Source organism: Gouania willdenowi, chromosome 24 (assembly GCF_900634775.1).
Source record: "Gouania willdenowi chromosome 24, fGouWil2.1, whole genome shotgun sequence".
Classification (NCBI taxonomy): Eukaryota; Metazoa; Chordata; class Actinopteri; order Blenniiformes; family Gobiesocidae; genus Gouania; species Gouania willdenowi.
The window spans coordinates 22580774-22604273 of NC_041066.1; the positions used below are offsets into that span (position 1 = coordinate 22580774).

The window sequence follows — 23500 nt, forward strand, 5'->3', positions numbered from 1 at the left end:
CTCCTCCACTTCCTGTAGATTCACAACATCCAACATGGCTGCCGCCACCGCATCGTCCCTCGTTTCGTATGGTAGCGGTTCTGACTCGGACAATGAATGTGAGGCTGATACCGGGGCAGAGAAAGAGCAGCCGGTTGATCCAGACGCAACGGCTCATCTTAAACCTTTGCAACCCGGAAAAACATTGGCCCTGTCTATTCTTAATCCAGCCCCCGAAGTCGCTGTTAAGGTAAGCTAACTGAAGCTAATGCCTAGCTTATGTTGGCTACACGTTATTTTGTCAATATTTTCTGACTGTATGGTTATTAACACACTGCGAACAGTTGTCTGTTAAAGTGAGACGTGATTCGCATTTATTTCAGATGTTTATGTTATATTTATAGTTTTGCTTTAATATGACTTATGGTCGTTTTAACTTGCCGACCTATGGCGCGTAAACCCATACGCAAGCGTCCTGTTGTCTTTTTGGAAAGTTTATCATTAAATTTGGTCGCATATGAGCATTTATTGACAGTTTATGTGTTATTGTCAGGAATCTGTGGAGACTGGAACACATCTGGATCCCTTACTGAAAGAAGTGTCATTCAACCCAACATTTGAAACCATGTTTGCGCCTGAGGTAAGAAATCAATTGTTTTGATTGAATGTTTTATTTGCTGGCTATGAAAATATTAAAAAATACTTCCTGTTAAATAGATGAAAGTGTCTGGAGGTACGTTAAACGTAGCCATAGTCCCCAGGACTATAGCTAGGGATAGAGTTAAAGTTAGGGTTAGGGCTAAAATAAAAGGGTAAGTGGGGTAGCTAAAAATAAATATGAGCTCCACCGAACTTTAAGTTACGTGGTGCACCTATCACGTGACCTAAACTGGCCAATGAGGGACGCTGCTTATCCATAGAATGGTAGTTTACGGATACGTTTAACATACCCATAGCCACGGCCTAAATAAATTACTATTAATCTATTGCATATTCAAGTTATCAAGACCATATTTATTAAAGGCAGTGGCTATTCGTACAGAAACGTATCAATTGACTCCCCTTCTATCCGTACGGAGTGCCCCCTCATTGGCCATTTTAGGTGACGCTGCACCACGTGACTTAAAGTATCGTCGGTTTTATTTTAGCTCATATTTATTTTTAGCTCCCCCGCTAACTCTTTTATTTTAGCCCCAACCCTAAACCAGGAAATACCCTGAAATGTTTTTTTTTTTTGGTATATGTATTTTTAGCCCTAACCTTAAACCAGGAAATACTCTAAAATGTTAATATTTTTTGTATATGTATTTTTAAAGGTGGATTTTGCCATGTTGAATATGTTAAAATGAAAAAATAACTTACAGCACTGTTTGTCCTATTTACTTCCTTGTCTTAGTTTGGTCCAAGCAACCCTTTTACCACCCAGCAGTTGGCTGCTCCCAGGAACATGTTGTCTGGATATGCAGAACCTGCTCACGTCAACGACTTCATGTTTGAACAACAAAGAAGGACCTTTGCCACATTCGGTAAGCTCGTCCCTGGTCCAACTCTATATTATTGGTTTAAATCTGTTATCTGTGATCTATTATCATGATTCTATACTCTACTGTTAACAGGTTATGCTTTGGATCCATCCGTTGACACACATCAAGTATCGTCTGTTAGCTACATTGGTGCCGTGGATGAGGCTGAGAAAAACAAGGGTAAATATTGATAATCAGGCTTTAATCAATAAGTAAGGCATTGTTTAAGGAGTGTTTAAAATTGTACAACTTGCGTTGTCTATCCAGGGCTAACGGTGTTTGAAAGCTATCAAAAGAAGACGGACAAAAGGAAAAAGGTCCAAGGCGGTGATGCTGGGGAAATCGACAACTTCCTCGGACCGTGGGCCAAATATGTGGATGAGAAGAATATAGCAAAGCCAACAGAGGTAAATAAACTTATCCATTGGATTATCAGATTCAGAAATAATTTTATTTATCACAGAGAGAAATTACTTTATTACAGAGGCTTGAGAAATATTACAAATGAAAAGAATAAACACAAAACAAGGAAAAAAAGAAAACGTGCATAATTAAGAAAATGACTTAATTAAATAAGGATTAAAGCAGAGCTGAGTAACTTGCACTTAGTGTTCCCCCTAAAGGTCCCTTTTGGTTATGTCACTGTCGTAAACACTGCACCCCAAGCCGCCTGCCCCACCCCAAAGCTACATGCGCACCTTTGCTCTCCCAAGACGGTAGCAACCGATCACTGAAAAATCCTATTACAATAGTGCCACTAAGAGTGCTTTCACACATAGAGTCCCATGTGACTATGTGAACAGTATGAGGAAGAGAGATTAGTAATATAAATGAATGATGTGGGAGTAATACGGAAGGTAGTGTGGAAATGTGTGTGACGTGTTTGTTTGTGTGCTCACAAATCGGCTCTGAAAATGGATGGATGGATGTATATTTGTGTGTGTGCTGCCTGATGGCGTGCTGGGTTGCGAGTGTGTGCCTGTTGCGCAATCACACACACACTACGATGACAGCGTGTGTGATTGCTGTGTGTTGCTGCATGGAGTTGCTCCGTTCCTCGGACAAAGGTCTTCTCTGCCTTTTTTTGCTGGCTCCGCCATCATATAAGTTTGAGAAAAGTGAATTTGTAGAAAACCATGTGCAGCCACGTGGCTGGTCATAATCTAGCATTAGTTTGTATTGGGCTGTCGTAAAGCAGTACGTCTGCCACTGGGTCGGAGACAGGGAAAGTTGCAAGTGCTGTTTTCTGACCAGAGACAATCACCCCATAAACACTTGTATTATCCTCACAGGGACTACGAGAAGGAAATATTCGAGTGAAAAAGTTACTTAGTTTAAATAAAATCAAAATCTGATTTATTTAATAAAACCTTTTTTTTGACAAAAGGAGATATTTGTGGTCAAACTTGCAAACGGCTTTAATCTGTTTTTAATCCTAAGTAAATAATTTTCCAGACATTTTTTTGATGTCATTTTTTGAATTTTTGTTAGTTCACCTTCAATATCAATGATTATTAGCCAGGTATTGGCTCTTGTATTGGTCAAACTATCGTTATAGAGTTCAATAATAATATGATATAATGAAGAGATTACATTCTGTATCTTTTATTTCTCAATTTTGCAACTGAATAGATGTTCTATTTTATGTTTATTTGTCGATTATTCTGTGTGCAGGAGGAAAAAAAAGAATTAGATGAGATTACAGCGAAGAGGCAAAAGAGAGGAAGAAAGGAAGAAGAGGCTCCAGCCGAGGAGAAGACCATCCTTCATGGTACTTTAGATCTTTTTGTTTTACCTTTGTTGGTTAAAGGGAAATCAATAGAAACAGAGATTAAATGTTTTTTTTCATTCACATTTCCTTGCTGCTAACTTCTTATTTTTGAACTCTTTCCAGTCAAAGACATGTATGATTACCAGGGCAGGTCGTACCTCCACATCCCACAGGATGTGGGCATTAACCTGCGATCTACAGACGCTCCAGACAAGTGTTACCTCCCAAAGAAACAGATTCATGTGTGGTCTGGACACACCAAGGTCAGTGGGAGGAATCCACAGTTTTCATATTCACCTGGCTCATATGGATATTCAAGTAAACCCATTTTAAATTACGTTATTTAAAAAAAAAAAAATTAAAGTTGTACATGAGTGAGGCGCTTCCAGCCCACACATCAGACACTATTTACTTTCATTCAGAAAACAGAATCCCTTGTTTTAAAATACATTTTATTCATTTTTGTACAAGATGCAATGTTTGCAATGCAAAGATGTTCACAAATATTTTTTATTTAAATTGTTATTAATTCCAAAAAATGTAAACATGTTAATTTCAAACCACATCCTTTTCCTAAAAGAAGTGGGAAGAAGTACTTAGTATTTAATCCCACCCCCTATCCATAAATCCCTTTTTAGTTAATTAAACTAACTTCTCATGACAATAATTAACAACAATAACTCTTAATTTCACCTGACAAAGTCTTAAAAATGTTGGAAAAAAAAACCACACAAATTCACTGTCCATATATACGGAAATACAATTTTGCAAATATCGCAAACAAACAAATGGCGCCATAAATAAATAGAATTTTTTTCCTCTCTTATTTTTTGTCTTATGTCTTTATGTCTTTTCTTAAATTGCTTCATGCATCGACAATTCCTGAGTTCCCTTTCCAGACTGTTCTATATCCTAACTCCCCAAACAGAAATACATGGTTGCACGAAAATCTTGGTATTTTGAAATTAAATCGCCCTCCTAAGGTCTAATGTCCCTCTTTTCGTTTAAACATGTTTACAATATTTGCTGCTCGTAAATAATGTTTTGCCTTGAACATTATTTGCACTATAACAAGCATTTGGAAATGTTGGAGAATGAGAGAAAGTATCTAATCTTGTGGAAGGTTTTTATTTATTTATCTTTTGTTGTAAATCCTATAACTTCCTTCTATCCTACGCTGCATTTTAACCTGGATGGAAGTGTGAGAAACTCACCTCGTAAAAGGATTGTCATCATTAGCTGTACTACTGAGAAGCATAAGTGGAGTAATCTATTGATTTCTCCTTTCAGGGTGTCAGTGCTATTCGGCTGTTTCCCAGGTCTGGTCATCTGCTGCTTTCCTGCTCTATGGACTGTAAGATCAAGGTGAGCTTTCATAAAAGCTCACAGAATGTCTTGAAATTTAGTTTTTTCTTATCGTTAACTTTGATTAAAAAAAGAAATTGTGGATTATTATTGTAAGAATTCCTTGGATTTATTTTTAATTTATTTTCACAGTTGTGGGAAGTGTATGGTGAGAGGAGGTGTATCCGGACATTCATTGGTAAGTAATAAATGTCCCTCTTGCACCTCCTGTTAGCACAAAACCTTTAAGTTTATTTTCAAACTTCAGTCACTTTAAAAAACAAAAGAAGCCAGAAAGTGATTGGTTTGTTTTAATCTTGATCCTTTCTGTGACATTTACATGGTGTTAGTTTATGGGCATTGCTGCCTTCCTTCTTTTGAGTTGTGATAACTTCCAACACTTTGTGACTTTTTTTCTAAATGACCTTAAAGTAAACCAGGGTTTCCACGAATACTTAAAAAGTCTTAAAAGACATTATATTCATTCATTTAAAAGTAAGGCCTTAATTGTCATTAAAATTTCTAATATCTAATTTTAAGACATAAGTAGGATTTTATTATTAAATAAAAAAAATAAATGGTAACATTCATTTTTTTTTAAAAAGTTTAACAACATGAAAAATCTACATTTTACACAAATTCTGTATAAAAAAGATTTTTCTTATGTTTTTATTTTTTTGTTGTTTTATAGATTTCTGGCTATTTCTGTAGTCGTCTTGTATTTTTGGAGTGATTTTGTTTATTTTAGTCTGTTTTTTTGTGTATATTCCTGTGATTTTGTGTATTTTTTTGTGTTTACTTCATGGGCCGCCAGTTGCACGTCTGCACTAGACACTAGAATAAAATGTACCCTAACCCTGTGTGATTAATGTCGCATTTTCCCCTCAATTATGTTTACTGTGAAGTTGGTCTTAAATTTAATTTAAAATGCCAATAAAAAGTCTTGAATTTAATTTGACTAAAGTTGTATTAACCCTGTAAACCCTAAAACCACTTTCTTTCCTGCTAAATTCATATATGATTAGGTATGAAATAATGTAGTTTATTGATCCTACTCGTCACATTTTAGTCTCTAAGTATTTATATTTAGCATTTTTAGCTAATTAACTAATTTGGTAATAGATAATCAGCATCCATGCAAATGTGAAATAGATGTGTGGTTTGTAGAAGTCTCGAGTTACATCACAGTAACATGATATGAGCAAAGTATTACAGGAATGTCATTGGCATGTCCGCGTCGTAAAGTGTGGGAATCTGTTGTAAATTTCACGGAGCTAATGAATGCAGGAGTCGTAGTCGTATCATCTTTCTGGAGGAAGATTCACTGTCGGAGGAGGGATTGTTGGCAGCTGTGGTCAGCTGTGCTTGTCAGCTCCTTCACCAAACGCCAAACATGCATAATTCAGCAGCGCTGAGAGTGAGGCGAGCACAGGGCAACAGAGGGCACAGGATCCTAGAGCAGGAAACACAGTTCAGGGAGGAAATGAAGAGAGAAAGAATTAATTTAGCTGAGCAGAATCTCTCATTTTATTTGGTTAGAGCAGTGGTTTTCAACCTTTTCAGCCCGCGACCCCCAAAATAAAGGTTTTTAGGGCCCATTCATGAAATCAGCAAATTTATTGTCCATTGTTCTATGAATCTGTGATAACCACATTTATTTATTCATCTGAATAATGTCCACTGTTATCTAGGAAGTTTAATATTATTTGTGCCCTAGTATATAGTAATTTTAAAGATGTAAATCCTCGTTTTAATCAGAAATAAAATGGGTTGAATGAGACCAAAAATGGTGGAAAAGGTGGTGAAATTGGATTTTAAAAACCACACAAATTGGTTCAAAGTTGCACATTAGAGTATCCAAAAAAAAGACGGTTAAAAGTGTCAATATTGGCTTAAAAGGAAACAATTGGTTTAAACTGATGAATAATGGGCATGACAAATCATGAATGTGGCTAAATTGGCAAAAAAATATGGTGAAAAGAGGTTAAAACTGATAGTAATGGGTCAACATATGTGACATTAGGTTAAAAAAAAAAGTGGTGGAAAGGGTTTATAAGTGCAGAAAATGTGTTGAAAGTGGGGGAAAAATGCAGAAAAAGCATTGAAATCTGATGGAGAAGTGGCAGAAATGGGAGTAATGTAGCAAGAATGCATTAAAATGAACAAAGATATGGCAAAAAAAAAAGTGATGAAAATTGGTTAGAATATGGCAAGTTTGGTGTAGTTGCAGAAAAAGGGTAAAAATAAGCCAAAATGGACTCAAAATGTTCAGAAAATGAAGGTTGAGAACCTCTGGGTTAAGAGAACAAGATGTTTCCTGCCTTTCTCTAAAACTCTATGTTGACCAATTAATGTATGAATGCACAGTGTTCATTAAAATAGGATTGGTGTTTTAGCTTTTATAATAAATCTAAGCATCATAAGTATTTCTGTTGTGAACGGTCTGAACCAAAGAGCTCTACTTGAGCTCTGTAATGTGACACATTTTCCCTCTCCTGGTGACTGTAATGTATTTGTAGTTTTGTGCACATAGTACATCAAGGCTCCCCGAAGCACCGCCGATGCGTTTGCTGTGCCAGCGTGCCACCAGGCACTTTGCATTAGAGCGCTTTTTGATTGCCCTGGAAACAGTTGAGCCTTGACAAAAAAAAGGATTTAATAAGTGTGAGGAGAGGAGCAAACCAACAGGGACGCCACATCACCGACACTGCAGGAGGAAGGCAAACGCTTGTTAGTGTGAGAGTAGAAACAGAAGAACTTTATTAAACTGTTAACTTTGATGACACAACAATAATATTAGACTTTACTTTGAGTGTAAGACCCAAAGGTTGAAAAACACTCATTTAGTGGCTCCTGAATAGATTTATTTCTATAGTTTTTATCATTTCTAGTCATCTTACGTCCAGGGTGGGACACAATATTTGTTAATTTTCCACTCTCTCTCGCTCAAGAACCCCCTGCAGTGCCATCGCGTACCCCCATGGTACCCCCATTTGAGAAACAGTGGTCTATTTGGTTGTAATATTTGAATTATTTATTTATTTTTTTGTATGATATTTTTTTGTTGACAGGACACAGTAAAGCAGTTCGAGACATTTGCTTCAACAACAGTGGGACACAGTTCCTCAGCGCTGGCTATGATCGCTACCTTAAACTGTGGGATTCAGAGACAGGTTTGTTACTTACTACACTTCATTTTTTTTGTTGATCAACTGAATACGTGTCACCCTGAAAAATAAACAACAAAAATAATTTATTTTTAAATGGAAACAATGCTTAAAGTTTTAAAATGTGGCATTTCCCACACTTACATTTTCAAGATTGCTGTACTAGACCTGGGCGATATATCAAGATTCAAGATATATCGAGTTTTCTATTTTGGCGATATAGAAAATTACAATATCGCCAATATTGATATATTTTTATTTTATTGCCATTTAGAGAAGGTTTTATTCATGTGATTTAACGTTCTGTGGAAGAAGTAGTTAACTACGGTACTTTTACATAAACAAAAATTGTGACCATTGTATTCTAATGCTGAGCATGACAGATTTTCTGTATGAAGGCGAAACCCAATCTGGGAACTTAGTTTCCTTTGTCGTCACGTTAAAACCTTAGTTTGTCTTCAAACAATGTTCAAGTAAAATAGCGTCACCCTCAGAACAAAAGGGCAGAAGTATTTTTTGGCCATTTTGAGATTTAATGCCTCACTTGTGCATTTGAATATTATACAAAACTTTAACTGAATTTAATTTAAATGAATACATTTTAAAAAATAGAGTTAAAAACATTTTTATTTAAAATATATTATGGAAATAAATGAGCTAGGCATACAATTGTGTTCATTTTTGGCCATTTTGAGATTTTATGCATAACTTGTGCATTTTTATGTTATGCAAAACTAAAATGAAATTAAATTAGGTTAAATTGAAATAAATATAAATTGTGGAAATAAATGAGTTAAGTATAACATTTTAAAATGGCCAAAAATATGACTTAAGCACTTTTGTTAAGAGGGTGACGATATCCCAATGCATTTAAACAACCCTAAACGGACTAAAAGCATATTCTCAATGAAAATATTTGCAGTTTACTTTTTAACTAGAATAAACGTTCTAATAAATTGCCTTTGATCCCATTCTTTCAATTGTTGATCTCATTCTTCTTTAGGTTTCTTTTTATGCTAATATTTTTCTGGTTTTCCTGTGCACATTTCCACATTGTCTGACCTTTTTTTTTCTGAACACAAACTAAACATCTTGATTCCAGTTGAGTTTTCACCACTTGGAGAGACGGAGCATTAAGTGTGCAGACCACGTCCTGCACAGTTGGACTTAAGCCACAGTAGATGTCTGTGGATTTCTGACGTTTGCGTTTCCTTTTTCACCCACAGGCCAGTGCATCTCCCGCTTCACCAACAGGAAGGTCCCGTACTGCGTCAAGTTTAACCCAGACGAGGACAAGCAGAGCCTGTTTGTGGCCGGGATGTCGGATAAGAAGATCGTTCAGGTGAATGTAGAAGCTGCTGCTGGTCAAACCGTGTTGCAGATGCGTCAGTTTCTCTGCAGACTCCACAGAAGCATGAAATGCACTTCTGTCTCGCTCTCGTGCACCAGTGCGTGAAAGCGTGTGAGAGGTTCAGTGGCTGACAGCACAAGAGCAACTCATTAATCACAGGATTCAATGATGTGGAAAAAAAAACGAGCAAAAAGAAAGAACAATTTGTGGTAATCGAAGAAAATTCATTACAAACCTCTCAGATTAGCACAGTTAAAGAAATAAAGAAACCAGTTCATTTTTTTCACAGTGAAAGAATCCTACAGCAGTCAAAGGGAAACCTTAAGTTTTAGTGAACATATGATCATCAATATGAGACACAAACTGGCACAATAATCAGGTTGCTTATCAATCATTCAGCTCTGTTTCTGGGAACAGATGGGAAAGAGTCAACAATACATTTAGGAAAGCACAAATGATATTTCTTGAATGATATGTTCAGACATGCATGTTCTACTTTTTCAATTCCTTTTTTTGAAGCAGCTTTAATGTGATTGCCTATTTGCATTTATTTCATGCATTTTTAAATAGAAATAATTACATTCAGAGCATCGGTTTGGTCAGAATTATTCAAATTCAGGTATGTTCTACTAACAATCAGTCTGTGCTTTCTGTGCTTATTTATGTGCGTGATTTTTTTTCTATTATAACAGTGGGACATCCGAACAGGCGAGGTGGTGCAAGAGTATGATCGTCACCTGGGCGCCGTCAACACCATCACCTTTGTCGACGAGAACCGCAGATTTGTCAGCACGTCGGACGACAAGAGTCTCAGAGTGTGGGAGTGGTGAGTTCAGACTGTAGTTTCTGTTAAAGTAGGACTTAAACAGGAAGTAGACCCAAAAACCCCTTTTTTTTCTGCTAAATATGATTAGATAGGAAGTAATGTAGTTTATTGATCCTTGTCCCACTCTTCACATTTTAGTCCAAGTATTTAAATTCAGCATTTTTAGTTGTAAAATATCACAGTGACTGCCCTCTATGGGTTGAACCCGCTATTGCAATTGAATTTAGCTATTGGCTGAGATTAGATCAGTGACATCACTAACTGTCACTGTTAGCCACGCCCCCTCCTATAAAAGATGGGAGGAGGGACTAGGTTTTCTCCTCTCACAGCCCTCAGTGAGCATTGATTGACAGCTCCATGTGGAAATGTGCAGCGCTGTGGGGGCGGGTCAGCTGTGACTGGGCGTGTCTTAACAACTCTGGGAGCCACGCCCATAATCAAGGCATTTGAGCTGCTAGAGCCCCTAACTTTTTATCAGATAAAGAAGTGTATGCTTCATAGATCATTAGATCAAAGATCATTTGCCTGGAAAAAACATGTAAAATGTTGAAATTGCAGCTTTGATTCCCACTGTAAACACTGTCTTTTTGATATTGTTGGAAAAGTTTTGTGCATTTTATTGTGGGATGTGGAGTCCCGTAGACAAATGCATAGAAGTGTTTTTAGTACTTAATTCTTACTGTGATTTCTTGTTTGTTTCGAAAAACTTTGCCAAAGTGACTTCCCAACACATTTGTGAAACTGAAAGTTACAGCAAAACAATTACTGTCCTCCAAGAAATCACCGTAAGAATGAAGTAAAAATGCTAAAAGTTTAGCTCCTTTGCTAGCATCTGCTTCCCAAATAAAGCAAGACTTTTTCGCCCTTGGAATTATTGTAAATTGAAAATATAGACAAACCTTAATTAAATGATATTGAATAGACAGGTTTTTTTTTTTTTGTAAATTGAGTACTATTGCAGATACCTTTTGGAGATTGTTCCTGATATAGTTAATTGTCTTACAAACTAACTTAAAAAAAATAACTTGAGACGGCATCAATTACCCAAAATAATTGTTTGTTTGTTCTCTTTTATCCTTTTAGGTCACTTTAGAGGAAACTGTGATTAGCTTTCACATTAGCTAGGCTGTTCAGTTTCTGGTAAACAAAGTCTCTGAGATAAATACTTCAAGAGTAGCTGATGAAATAAGAAGCTCGCTGTGAATTATTCAAATTAGACTCCAGCAGAAACATCTTTGTTATTTTCTCTTTTTGCTTGTCAGATTCTATCTGCTTATTTTTTTTCTTTTTATTTAGAGCAGTTTTTCTGAAATTGGGGGTATGCAATGGCACTACATAGGGTACTAGAGAGAGAGAGGAAAACTGACAAATGAAAGCATAAAAAATAATAATGCAACTCACAAAACGACAACAACAACACACAAAATAAGAGAAACATATACTGAATATTAAAAAGAACAGACAAGCAACAACAGAGAGAAAGATACTTTACCATTACCAGCAACACACAAAACAACAACAACAAAGATGCACTAAATGAGAGAAATAATGCACAAGATCACCTCAAAATGCACAAAAATAACAGAGAAACATACCAAACAACAACAAAAACACACACGGAGAGACAATAACTTAAATAATGCAAATAACACACTAAAATGACGACAAAAACACACAAAATAAGATAAAAATATCGTGAATGATAAAAAAGAACAACAAAAACACACATTTACACCAAAAATTATGATAGAAAACATCATTTGATTAGAACATGAACTTATAATGCAAAAGTTAGTGATGACCGGAAATAAATCTATTCACAAGGCACTAAATACTGTTTCATTCACATATTTACAAAATTAGATCCTTTAAAATGTGTGTTATCACTCATTCATTCCATCATTACGATCCTTTGTTGTTTTTTTTACAAAAATCTGAGCAAAATGTAATAGTCAGACGGAGACTTGGATTCAAAATTAAAAGTAAGGGGCACTTGAGCCATAACGGTTTGAGAACCACTGATTTAGACCATGTGAGATGGGATTAATGGCTCAAAATGTTTCACACACTAATTTCAGTTCCTGAGAAATGTCCAGAGGACAGAACAAGAAGCTACATTCTAGAGCCAGATCCCAAGAGTTTACTGAGTATTTTCAGTGCAGCGTGGGAGTGATCACTGGTGGAATGTCGGGTCAGAGAGCATCACTGCCTGGTCCCCTTTCTCCCATTAATACCACCAGGCTTTAGTGCAGCTTTTAAATAACAAACACTGTCCATTATATAAAGGAACATGGAGCCTGGGTTTTGATATAATGGCTCAAAATTACTATTAACACAAACTGAGCAAAAAAAGGTCAAACTTTAATAGCTTCATTGTAAATCCTACACAGTTAAGAATCGTGTATAGTGTAGGGCTGCATGATTATGTCCCAAATGGTAATCATTAGGGATGTCCCGATACTAGGGATGTAACGATTAATGCAGTTAAAAATCGATTCATAGGTATCACGGTTCACATCGATACTTTAATCACAGTACTTTTTTTAAACAGCAGAGGGCGCTTTACATTTATCCTTGTCCAGAAGCGGAGGCGGCAGGCAGAATCGCCTCCTACTTTCTTTCTGGCCGCCTTCTACTCTTAAACATGTTCATAAATGATTCCTTACCCCTTTAGCACCGCAAGAATATCTGTAATATTATGTGAATATCTGTAAAAGTCAAGTTTTTCTATTAGCTCTGTCTGCTAGCATAGCATCTCTTCTTCACTGCAAGAATAACTGCATGCCAACCGACCACTAGGTTACCAGCGCCCTCTGTTGGTCCAAACAAATATCTGACGTAAATACAGTGCAATGACTGTTTTTTTTTTTTTTTTAAGTCCAGTTGTTAAGGCACAAAATACATTTTCAGTTGCACTTTTAAAAAGAAAAATAACTATTATGCAGTTTTGCATTGTTTACTGTATAACCAGAATTTAAATTAATAGGCTTCTTCTTCATTTGTATTATTCCTTTATTTATTTAATTCAAGATTTACTTTTAGTTCAATTGCATTGTTTTGAATAGTCTATCAAGGGATTCTTTTGACAATGAAAAATAAATTGAAAATAGTACAGTATTTTCTATTTATTTTTAAAAATATAACCAAGAATTTAAATTGTACCAAAGGCTAATTGAATAAATACACTATTACAGAGTGCAGAGCCTGTATTTTAAATGTGAATATTGCAGACGATCTGGTTAATTTAATCATAGCAACCCAAATTTTGATCATGATTAAAATTCTATTAATTGTGCACCCCTGTATTTATATTTAGCCTACTTGCTTGATCTGTAACATGTTAATTTATCCCACTGTGGGATAAAATGACTAAAGTATAATTTTTCAAGGTCTAATAATTATTTTTATTCAATTGTAAAATATTTTCATGTTAAATAAATATGTTTTTGTTGCAGTATATATCACCTATATGTGATATATTGTAAAATACAAGGCTTATTAGTTATTACTCCTCAGAATGTACTTTAACCACTTTCACTGTGTCCCCTAAAGAGGAGCCACCAGACTAATGTACCACTTGAACAAACAGGCAGTCATAAATAATATGAATAATATTCATATCACTCAGGATTTCTTCATGTTTGTTTATACCAGAGGAACAGATAGATTAAAAAGAAATGCATAATTGATTTTTTAAAAATAAATAAATAAATAAATAAATGGCAGCTGGTTGATGCTGTGCGACATCAAAACATGTATTGATCTTTTTTTTTTTACGTTGCGTTCTGCTGCTGCAGTCATGGATTTGTGTTTGTTGAGCTTTTTTTTATTACAGTCAGAAGCAGCTGCTCTGATAAACAAAGTAAAATAAAAGTCCTGTGAATGTTTCCCTTTTTCCTTTTCTTGTTGCTTCAGGGCGGCTCGGTTTGTTCTCCTCTCACTCACTCTTGATTAAAGGAACTTCGAGTGTTGCTCACTGTGCTTTCTGCTATTTTTCAGGGACATCCCTGTGGACTTTAAATACATCGCTGAGCCCAGCATGCACTCCATGCCAGCTGTGACACTTTCTCCCAACGGTAGGTAGTGGAATCAGGGCACAGCACTCACATGTACACAGTGGGAAACCACTCCAGGGACTGGGAATCATCAGTGAACAATCCCACGTCTAATCTATAACCAACCACTCACTGTTCTTGTTTATAATGAATGCTAGGGCTGGGCAATATGGAGGGTTGGGCATCGTTTGGTTTTTAACGATTCTGAATCCGATTCTGATTCTCAATTCCGTTTCCTTGAGTTGTGCAGGTCACAGATTTCACAGGATAATTTTTGCATTTGAAAAAGCCTTTACACAGGCCATTTTTATTAATTCACTTAGTTGATACAGTTTAATTTGGTTGCTGTAATGTAACTATGGTATTCAATTACAAAAGTCCCCAACTATAACTGTAAAAGTGAAACTTGCCGAAATAAAATTACAAACAAGTTGACAGCAGTCTATAAAACAAAGAGCTGCAGCCCAGGTAGATGTGAAACTAAATAAAACAAACTCAAACCCTGGAGCAGTCGTGTGACAAATCAACAGTTCTTGTTGAGAAAGATTATTATTATTATGGCAGTTAGGTCCTGCACAACCTAGTTGCTCAAAGTTGAAAAATTTGAACTTTTTAAAGTGACTTCAAGCAACAACTCCCCCGGCCGTCACTGTCTGTAGAGCCGAGGCAGCAGCTCCTCCCTCCCGCCACAGTGAGACGGCTGCAGCAGAGGACTGTACTACACTTCCTCATTTAGCGGGGCAAAATTAAAGCTGTTAACTTCTTGAATAAGCCTACATTCTGGGTGAACTCAACCTTTAGTAACTCCGTAAATTGATCATTAAAACCGTCTATGATGCAACCGGAGAAGTGATCAGCGCTCTCTCTCTCCCCTGTCAGCTGCACCGCAGGCACACACACGTACAGACTACAGTCGTGTTCTGAACGCACCTTATACAAAAGTAATACAAGGAATCAAAAAAACTTAATGAAATTCAAGCATCTTCATAACGGTTCTGGAACCTATTCTCGGTGCCCAACCGTAGCGATCCTTTTTTTTCAAAATGTTAATATACAATATTAATCTCGATATTTTTAAACTCAATAAAGTCTGACCAGAAAGACAATTCAGGGTTAAATTTGCTGATGAAAAATGCCACACAGGCTTAATATTGTCTATATTGAGATATATCTATATTTTTTTTTTTACTTTATTTATACGATCACACACTACAAATCACATCATACAAGTATTTAATATTATTCATAGAGTACAGTCAGACAGTTTTCTTTACAATGTTTCCATATTTCTGATATATATATATATATAAATATAGATTTAGCTTATTTTGTATTAAATTACTTGTTTTCGGAGTTGCTGCTTTGGTTTTTTTCTGAACATCATGAAAAGCACGGTTAGATGATCACTGTGTGTGTTCTAACCCAGTCCTTCATCTAAACAGGCCACACTACAGAACTCACTCACATGTGCTGTCCCATAGAGGAGAAAAGGCCAAAAGTGGCACATATTGTGGAAATTTTCAAAATTAAATGTTGGCTTTTTTTAGTAATGAAAAGTATCAACTAAAAAATCAGCATCAGCTTTTTAAAAGTCTCTCAATTTTCATTTGATTTAAATAAATAATTCCATATTTTTGAATATTCCCCGAGTTCCTGAGCTTTGTTTCTTGTGAAAATTTACCAGAAATGCTCTGCTGGTTTGCAACCATATAGACATATTGACAAAGTTTAAAAACATTTCCTTAAAAAATCATGGTGTGGAGAAATATTGATTTATTTTTTTTTTTTTTTTAATCTCTCCACCAAAAACTAGAAAAATGTATATATTGTGAATCATTTTTCCCGCCCTTCACTGTGCAGTCTTTAGGTGTTTCCTGCTCTATTTATTTTCTACCCATAGAATGAATTCTGATGGTTGTCTTTTACCTACTGGTTGATTGTTTTAGGTAAATGGCTCGCCTGTCAGTCAATGGACAACCAGATTCTGATCTTCGGAGCCCAAAACCGCTTCAGACTGAACAAGAAGAAGGTGTTCAAAGGTCACATGGTGGCTGGCTACGCTTGCCAAGTGGACTTCTCCCCTGACATGAGGTGAGCCTTAAATCAACCATCATCACTACTTTTAACTTTAACAGAGCTTTGCTCTCTCGGTTTGAAACGGGATCCTTATAGGATTTTGTCGTCATTTTGTGTAATTTTCCCTCATTTCATACGTTCTTGTTCAGCGCATTTTGTAAATTTATGTTGTATTTTTGTAAATTTTTTGTTCATTTTATATATTATTTTTTCCTCATATTGTAAATTCTCTCATTTTGTGTTTTTTTTATTTGTCATTTTGTATATTTCTGTCATTTTGTATATTCTCTCATTTTGTTTGCTCTTGTTGTTCTCTGGTGTATTTTCTTTGTCGTTTTGAAGTAATTTTGTATTTTTTGTTTTAAGTATTTTTGTTGTACTTTATTACATTTCTCCGTAATTTTGAATATTCTATTTATTTTCTCATTTTCTATATTTATTTTTTGATGTCGTAAATTCTCTTGCTTTGTGTTTTTTTAAATTGTCATTTTGTTTGATTGTTGAGTCATTTTGTTGTAACTTTGTGTTTTTGTTGTCATTTTGTACATCATCTTGCAAATTCTTTTATTTTGTTTTGTGTTTTTTTTTGCTGTCATTTCATATATTTTTGTTGTGAATTTATAAATTTTTTTTGTCATTTTCTATTTTCTTCGATTTTCTTATGTTGTAAATTCTCTTGTTTTGGTTTTTTGAAATTGTTGTTTTGTGTGTTTTGAAGTCATTTTGTATTTTTTCAATATATTCTTTATGTTCTCATGTTGTAAATTCTCTTAGTTTGTGTTTTTTTATTGTCGTTTTGTGTCATTTTGTACTTTTTGTTGTTGTTTTGTAAATTCCTCTGTTATTTTGTATATTCTATTATTATTAGATGATTAATAATCTGAGCCTTTGCTTTTCTAACAGCTATGTGGTGTCGGGAGATGCTGATGGAAAGTTGAATGTTTGGGACTGGAAGACCACCAAGCTTTACCACAGGATCAAAGCTCACGACAAGGTGTGCATCAGTGCTCTGTGGCACCCGCATGAAACCTCTAAAGTCATCACGTGTGGCTGGGACGGGCAGATCAAACTCTGGGACTAAACTCATGAACATTTGGTTTCTCTAATCTGTGTGCCCACGAACTGGTATCCAGTTTTTTTTTTGTAGAACTGTATTTTTTTGTATCTTCGTCACGAGAGCTCAGAATACGTCCCTGTTTAATATCCATACGGTAGGGAACATGAGTAGTTTTTAATGTAAATGTATAAAGGAAAGAAAGAATCAGAGGTAAATAAGACCGTTTTTTGTTGTTTTTTAAACGTGAAGTAATGTTTTAAAACCATTTGGAGTTCTGTCCCATTTTTTGTGTGGAAATAAATGCTCTGCACCTCTCGAGACAATATTGAGAATTTTATTTTTCTCAAATTCAACACAATAAACACAAATTATATATTTAAAAAAAGAGCATTTATTGTGGATTCTTCATCATGTATTTTTGGCCATTGCAACATTGTTGCATTATCTGGTAAAGTTCAACTGGATAATAATCAAACGTTATTTTATTTTGAAAAGGAATACCATCGACCAAGCCTGATATTGATCAGACTCATGTTTGGTTTCTGAATACTCTTCAGGGTTTAGATCTAGGTAGGAACCATCTTCATCTGTTTTGCCTTCATTACCCATAATCCTTTGCTCATCCACTTAATTACCTTTCTTTATTTTGCTGACCATTAGCATGATTACATCAGAAGTATTTAACAAATTTCGACCAAAGATGGACCTAATAATTCCTGCAAGTTCATTTGGTCTTTTTTTTTAAATAATGACAACTTTTTTTTCCGGGAAATGTACTTTGATCTTCTGACATGTTTCCATTGTCAACTGCCAGTCTTCTTCAGCGGAGTCTGCTGATTGCTGTGATGTTTTCTTGACTTTCGCGTAATAATTCCAGCAAGTTATTTTTGTCTTCTTTTTCAAAATGTTGCGGTTTCACTATTCAGACAATTTTTTTTTTTCCAGGAAATTCACTTCATTAATATTCCTTTGATCTACTGACATGTTTTGACCTTCAACTGCCAGTTTTCTTCAGAGGCATCTGCTGATTGCTTTGATGCTTTCTAGACTTCCGGTTAGTAATTACAGCAAGTTCTTTTTTGTCTTCTTGGTTCGTAAATTGACAGATGTTTATGAAATTTGACTCAGTTATGTCGCTTTGGTTCCTCAGTTATCCCATCGACTTTCATCTCACTTTTTCCCATTTTTTTCTATGAAATGGGACTCTGGGACTGGAACACTGATCCATAACTGCGAATATCTTTCATAGAGTATATTTGGTGCTTGGCAGAGGGTTTGTGCTCCCTGATTGCTTCTGTTTTGTTCTGTATCCTAAATCCTTTGATCTTTTGTGAATGGAAAGCTGACCTGCAGCTAACTAATAGATGATATTTATTATAAACTAGCTTTTGGGGGGCATTTAACTGGTCAGGGTGTGAAGGGCAAGAGGATATAAAGGGGAGTGAGCTTATTAGCCTTATAAAGAAGCTCGTGTCAGATCCCTGTTGGAGGACCCACCTTAGGACCATCAAACCTCTGTGCTTGCATTTCCACCTGCAAGATACTTTGGATCCTTTTATTGTGCGTCAGCCAGGTTTCCACTTTGCGTTCACCCAGCTCAGTGTGTAGCTGCTGCTGGCGTTCAGGATGTTCTTGTGTAGAAACAGTCTAGGTTTGGTTGGGTCGCTGTGAACGTGGAAGATGTAGAACTGGGCCCGTTCTAGCTCCTTCAGCAGGCTGAACCAGTAGCGTACCACAGATGGGTCGTCGCCACCCACCTCGAAGCCAGCCCAGTGCAGGTGGATCTCCAGCAGTAGCTGACCCACTGAGTCCAGAACCCCCTCAAGGAGCAGGTTCTCCAGAATCTTCCACTCTGCACTTTCCATATCTGCCTTTAGCACATCCACCTATTAAGAAAGGGAAAATTAAAGTGATCTAAAAGCTTTTAACAAATAGAATGTAGAATCACATAGCATTATAAGCTAACTTTAGGTCAGGGGTGTCAAACTCAGTTTAGTTCAGGGGCCAAATACAGACAAGTTTGACCTTAAAGCTGCAGTTTGTAGAATTTTCCCTCCACTCCATTTTGAAACCAAAACTGACTTTTTTCTCAATAGAGACACTAGTCTACAAATGTAGGGACGTTATCTTGTGTTCTCTGAGATGTTTCTGGTGTTTTAGAGAGACTGACATGAATGCACATATCACTGTAGTTACTGTCCTCAGCAGCGCATTCAGACTGTAAAATTAATTCACCTTGAATAAGCTTCTCTTAGGTTTACACACAATTTATCCCGTCTGTTCTTGCTCTCAATCTGAAGCCAGAGTGTGTGTGCGGTGGTATTTTGTATATTCTGTCATTTTTGTGTTTTTTTTTTCTTTTTTTCTTTTTAAGTCATTTTGTGAGTTTACTTCAGAGGCCGCACAAAATGAGAGCGGGGCCCACATCTGCTTTAAGGTAAGATACAACAACTGCTGCTGTTTTACTGCTATTGAAAGCAATGTAAACATGTTAATTCACATTGACACACAGACTTCTGACTCCTAGTAGTTTAAAAAAAAAAATCATGGGATGTTTTATTTCAAACAAACTGAAAATAACACATCTTCTCAAAAAGCTTACAAAAATCCGGCAAATCATTTTTTTGCCTTCCATCAGAGTACATGCACAGTATGAGGTGTACCATCCATGTATCCCTGAGTCACTGTTGAAAACCCACTTCAACATGGAGGCAGGTGTAAATATAAAATTATCCTGTAAGCGGTAAAAACATTCCAGCTACACCTCAGTAATATCAGTGCAGGCCTGATACCAGGTGGGGGGGTTAACCAATTACAGCCGTGATCTATGGTCCAATATAAGTTACATTCACTGAGCCACAGCTGTTTGTCCTGACATTTGTCCCCGTGTGGACGCTTCCTGCTTCCTGATGCCTCAGCTGCACCAACAGCTCCAGGAATGACTCATCTGTGGAGCTTTTTGCATTTTGAAATGAACACAGATAAGAAATGCTGCACAGATGCAAATGTTGACCTTTGTGAGCGGCTCTGGTTGGCTGTGCATAGATGAACTGAAGGAAATGTTCCCTCACACTGACACAGTGTGCACGACTCACACTAAAAACCTCATTACAGGGAAGGCTGTGCATTTTAAAACGTCCAAAAAACAGCCGGATGTGCAAATCCACCCACTACACTAACCTTTATTTTGCTAATTGTTCATCACATGGTAATTGTCTTAAAATGTGTTAATTCTTCAAAGGAATAAATGTCTGAAACCACTGATAGATATTACTTATTAGCATTGAAAACAATACATCAGAAGCAGGTCAACAATCAAACATAAAGCAGGGTTTTGCTTTGAATGATGCCTCGTTTTGTAAATTCTTTTTTTTCTCAGGTTGTAAATTATCTCATTTTGTGATTTTTAAATTGTCGTTTTGTGTGATTTTGTTATCTTTCATTTTTAAAAAAAATTTGTTTTAAAGCCATTCTGTAAATTTTTTGTCTCATATTGTAAATTCTTACATTTTTTTTAAAATTTGCTGTTTTGTGTGTTTTGCAGTCATTTTTATATTGTTTTGTTTTTTATTTCTGTCATTGTGTATATTCTCTCCTTTTGTGTGTGGTTTTTTTAATTGTTGTTTTGTGTAATTTTGGAGTCATTTTATATACTTGTAATTTTTTGTGTTTTTGTTGTCACTTTTGTAAATGTCATTAGGATATTTCATTATATATATATATATATATATATATATATATATATATATAATGCAGGGATCTTGTAAAAATGCCAGTTTTTACCATTCAAATACAAATTCTAAGTAGGTAGCAGTGGTGAACGTTACTGTAATTGTGTTACTTTTATGGATACTTGTATGTTTTAAAAGAGGTAAAGTAATTCATTACATTTCTACACCCAACCATTACTGAGTAAATTATTGTTTTTTGTTTTTAAAATGATTAATGGATGTTGTAAAACTCAAAAAGAATGAAATGACCAAACAACAATGAAACGCATCACATCATAGCCGACCAATCATATTCAACGTATAATGCATGGCACCAAAACAGCATTGAATGCCTTTTTTCTTCTTCGCAGTTTTAGAGTTTATACATTTGGCTTTTTTTTTTTTTTAATTGAATTCATTGGGTTTAAAAAAAACAAAACAATTGTACATTTTGACGAACCTATTATTTTATACAGATGCCTGTGGGGCTGATAGTAATTTTACTTTGAGTACTGTTTAATTGAGCTACTTTTTACTTGTACTTGAGTACAATTTATATCAAGTAACAGTAGTTCTACTTGAGTAGGATATATCAGCACTACATGTACACCTCTGGTAGGTAGTAACTGGTTTAAGTGGTAAAAGCTGCAAATATATTCATCATTTTGTTTAAAAACAATTGCCATTAATAAATATGACTTGTTTTACGGAACGTAATTTTCTTATTTTTGCACACAAGCGCAGTGCCACAATTAAATGAATAAATACACCGTTCATTAATTACATAAATAATGTGTCAATAATGAATTTAATCCATTTTACATTTCACTTTCTTTAAAAAAAAATATGAAGTATAAATATTTCAGACTATCATAGTCTGGTATTGTAGCACTTCATGAATTAATTTTATCTTTCAAACTTGCTCATCACAGTCTGTGAGGGCGGGGCTAACATCAATCCAGCCAAATCCATTGCTTTGGTCTTCACTCGTTCCAATCATGGCGGCTATGACGATGGAGGATGTGCATGAACTTAACTTTCCAGGGAGTTGGTGAGAGAGATTTTAGACCTCGCTGAGAATGTAAAACAAAACTAACGTACAGATTGTATAGCGTCACCCAGTGTATCAGAATGTTTACTAGCTCTGCCTCAATCCAATGTCAGGGATTGATTCATCTTGACTTGATGTGCAGGTAACCAATCAAGTGTCAGGAAACCGCCCCCACGGACTGTGACGAGCGAGCTTGACAAATAAAATTAATTCATGAAGTGCGGCAACACCAGAGCATGAAATAAATAAATAGTGAAATATTTATACTTCACACTTTTCGGAATAAAAATGAAATATAAAATGGATTTAATTAATTATTGACAGATTTAATTCATTTTTGACACTTTAATGAATTAATGAACGGTGTATTTATTTATTTAATTGTGGGACTCCTCGTCCTCCATAGTTATCGGCCAAATGCAAGATATGTAAGAGAAAAATCCAATATGGTGCATCCCTAGCTCTATTGACACTGTTGTTTTCTCACCTCTCTGTGTCCAAAGTCATTGAGGATGGTGGCGAGTTTCTTGGTGGTGGCGTACTGACGCTGAGCCATGGCCGGGTTGGGATCCCTCCAGTCCACAGACAGTCGATGGATCCACATGTCGGCCTCCTGCAGGTGAGGCTGCTTCAGGCTGGGGTCAAAGCAGTGGACTTCACATCCAGATGTGGCGAGGGATCGCTCCAGGACACGGTCGGCTCCCCCCAATCTGCACCCACAAACAATCACACGACAAGGCTAAGGTGTGATATATGCCATTCATTTTTCATTTCACGTAGGGATTGAACAAACTGTAGAGATGAACGAGTTCAGTGGTTCCACAGTCATGTACCCCTTCAGACATTTAACCAGAAGCCATGTACCCCCTACTCCTGCACACATAAAAATATATTAACGTAATGTCATATATAATGTAGCCATACAGTGCATTTTACTTCTCCTGTTGAGGAATAATATATATTAATAATAATAAATACAATATTTGCATTTCCTGAAGAAAATGCAAGCGAGGATGCAGGTGCTGACCTGCGTCATACTGCATTAGCATTATCTAGCAATAGCATTAACCTAGCATCAACATTAATATTAGCATAGCAATAGCATTAGCATAGCATCAACATTGACCTAGCATTAACTTTAACCTAGAATTAGCATTAGCCTAGCATTAGCATTAATATTATCATAGCAATAGCATTAACCTACCATTAGATTTAACCTAGCATTAGCATTGGCGTAGCATTAGCATTAACCTACCATTAGATTTAACCTAGCATTAGCATTAGCATTAACCTAGCATTACCTTTAACCTAGCATTAACATTAGCCTAGCATTAGCATGAACTGCTCTATTTATAATCTACCCCTTATGACAATTCGTGTACCCTTGGGGGTACCCGCACCCCACTTTGGGAACCTAGGAATTACTAGTTCCATGTAGCTGAGATGCTGTTGGGGTCGATTATATTTTGTAGCCACGTAATTGATAGTTAATTACAATTATGGCATAATTGTAATCTTATTTTAAAAACTTGTTGCCGTCACAATCCTAATGAAATTGTAATTGAGTTTAGATAATTGACTTTGTAATTG

The 23500-nt window shown here is 35.9% G+C and overlaps 2 protein-coding genes across 2 annotated transcripts; one reads left to right on the top strand and one right to left on the bottom strand.

The window, feature by feature from the left end:
• cdc40 (cell division cycle 40 homolog (S. cerevisiae)) lies at positions 1 to 17551 on the top strand. Its single transcript, XM_028439735.1, has 15 exons — positions 1 to 229; positions 533 to 619; positions 1376 to 1505; positions 1596 to 1682; positions 1770 to 1909; positions 3177 to 3273; positions 3397 to 3536; positions 4564 to 4638; positions 4771 to 4816; positions 7689 to 7790; positions 9011 to 9126; positions 9828 to 9961; positions 13961 to 14037; positions 15963 to 16107; positions 16996 to 17551. The coding sequence occupies exons 1-15, from the start codon at positions 35 to 37 to the stop codon at positions 17171 to 17173; spliced, it is 1749 nt and encodes a 582-aa protein (XP_028295536.1). The 5' UTR covers positions 1 to 34; the 3' UTR covers positions 17174 to 17551.
• On the bottom strand, positions 17470 to 22613 carry mettl24 (methyltransferase like 24). The gene is made up of 2 exons (XM_028439736.1): positions 22398 to 22613; positions 17470 to 19035 (listed from the first exon to the last, which is right to left on the bottom strand). The coding sequence occupies exons 1-2, from the start codon at positions 22512 to 22514 to the stop codon at positions 18715 to 18717; spliced, it is 438 nt and encodes a 145-aa protein (XP_028295537.1). The 5' UTR covers positions 22515 to 22613; the 3' UTR covers positions 17470 to 18714.
• Positions 22614 to 23500: the final 887 nt, after the last annotated feature.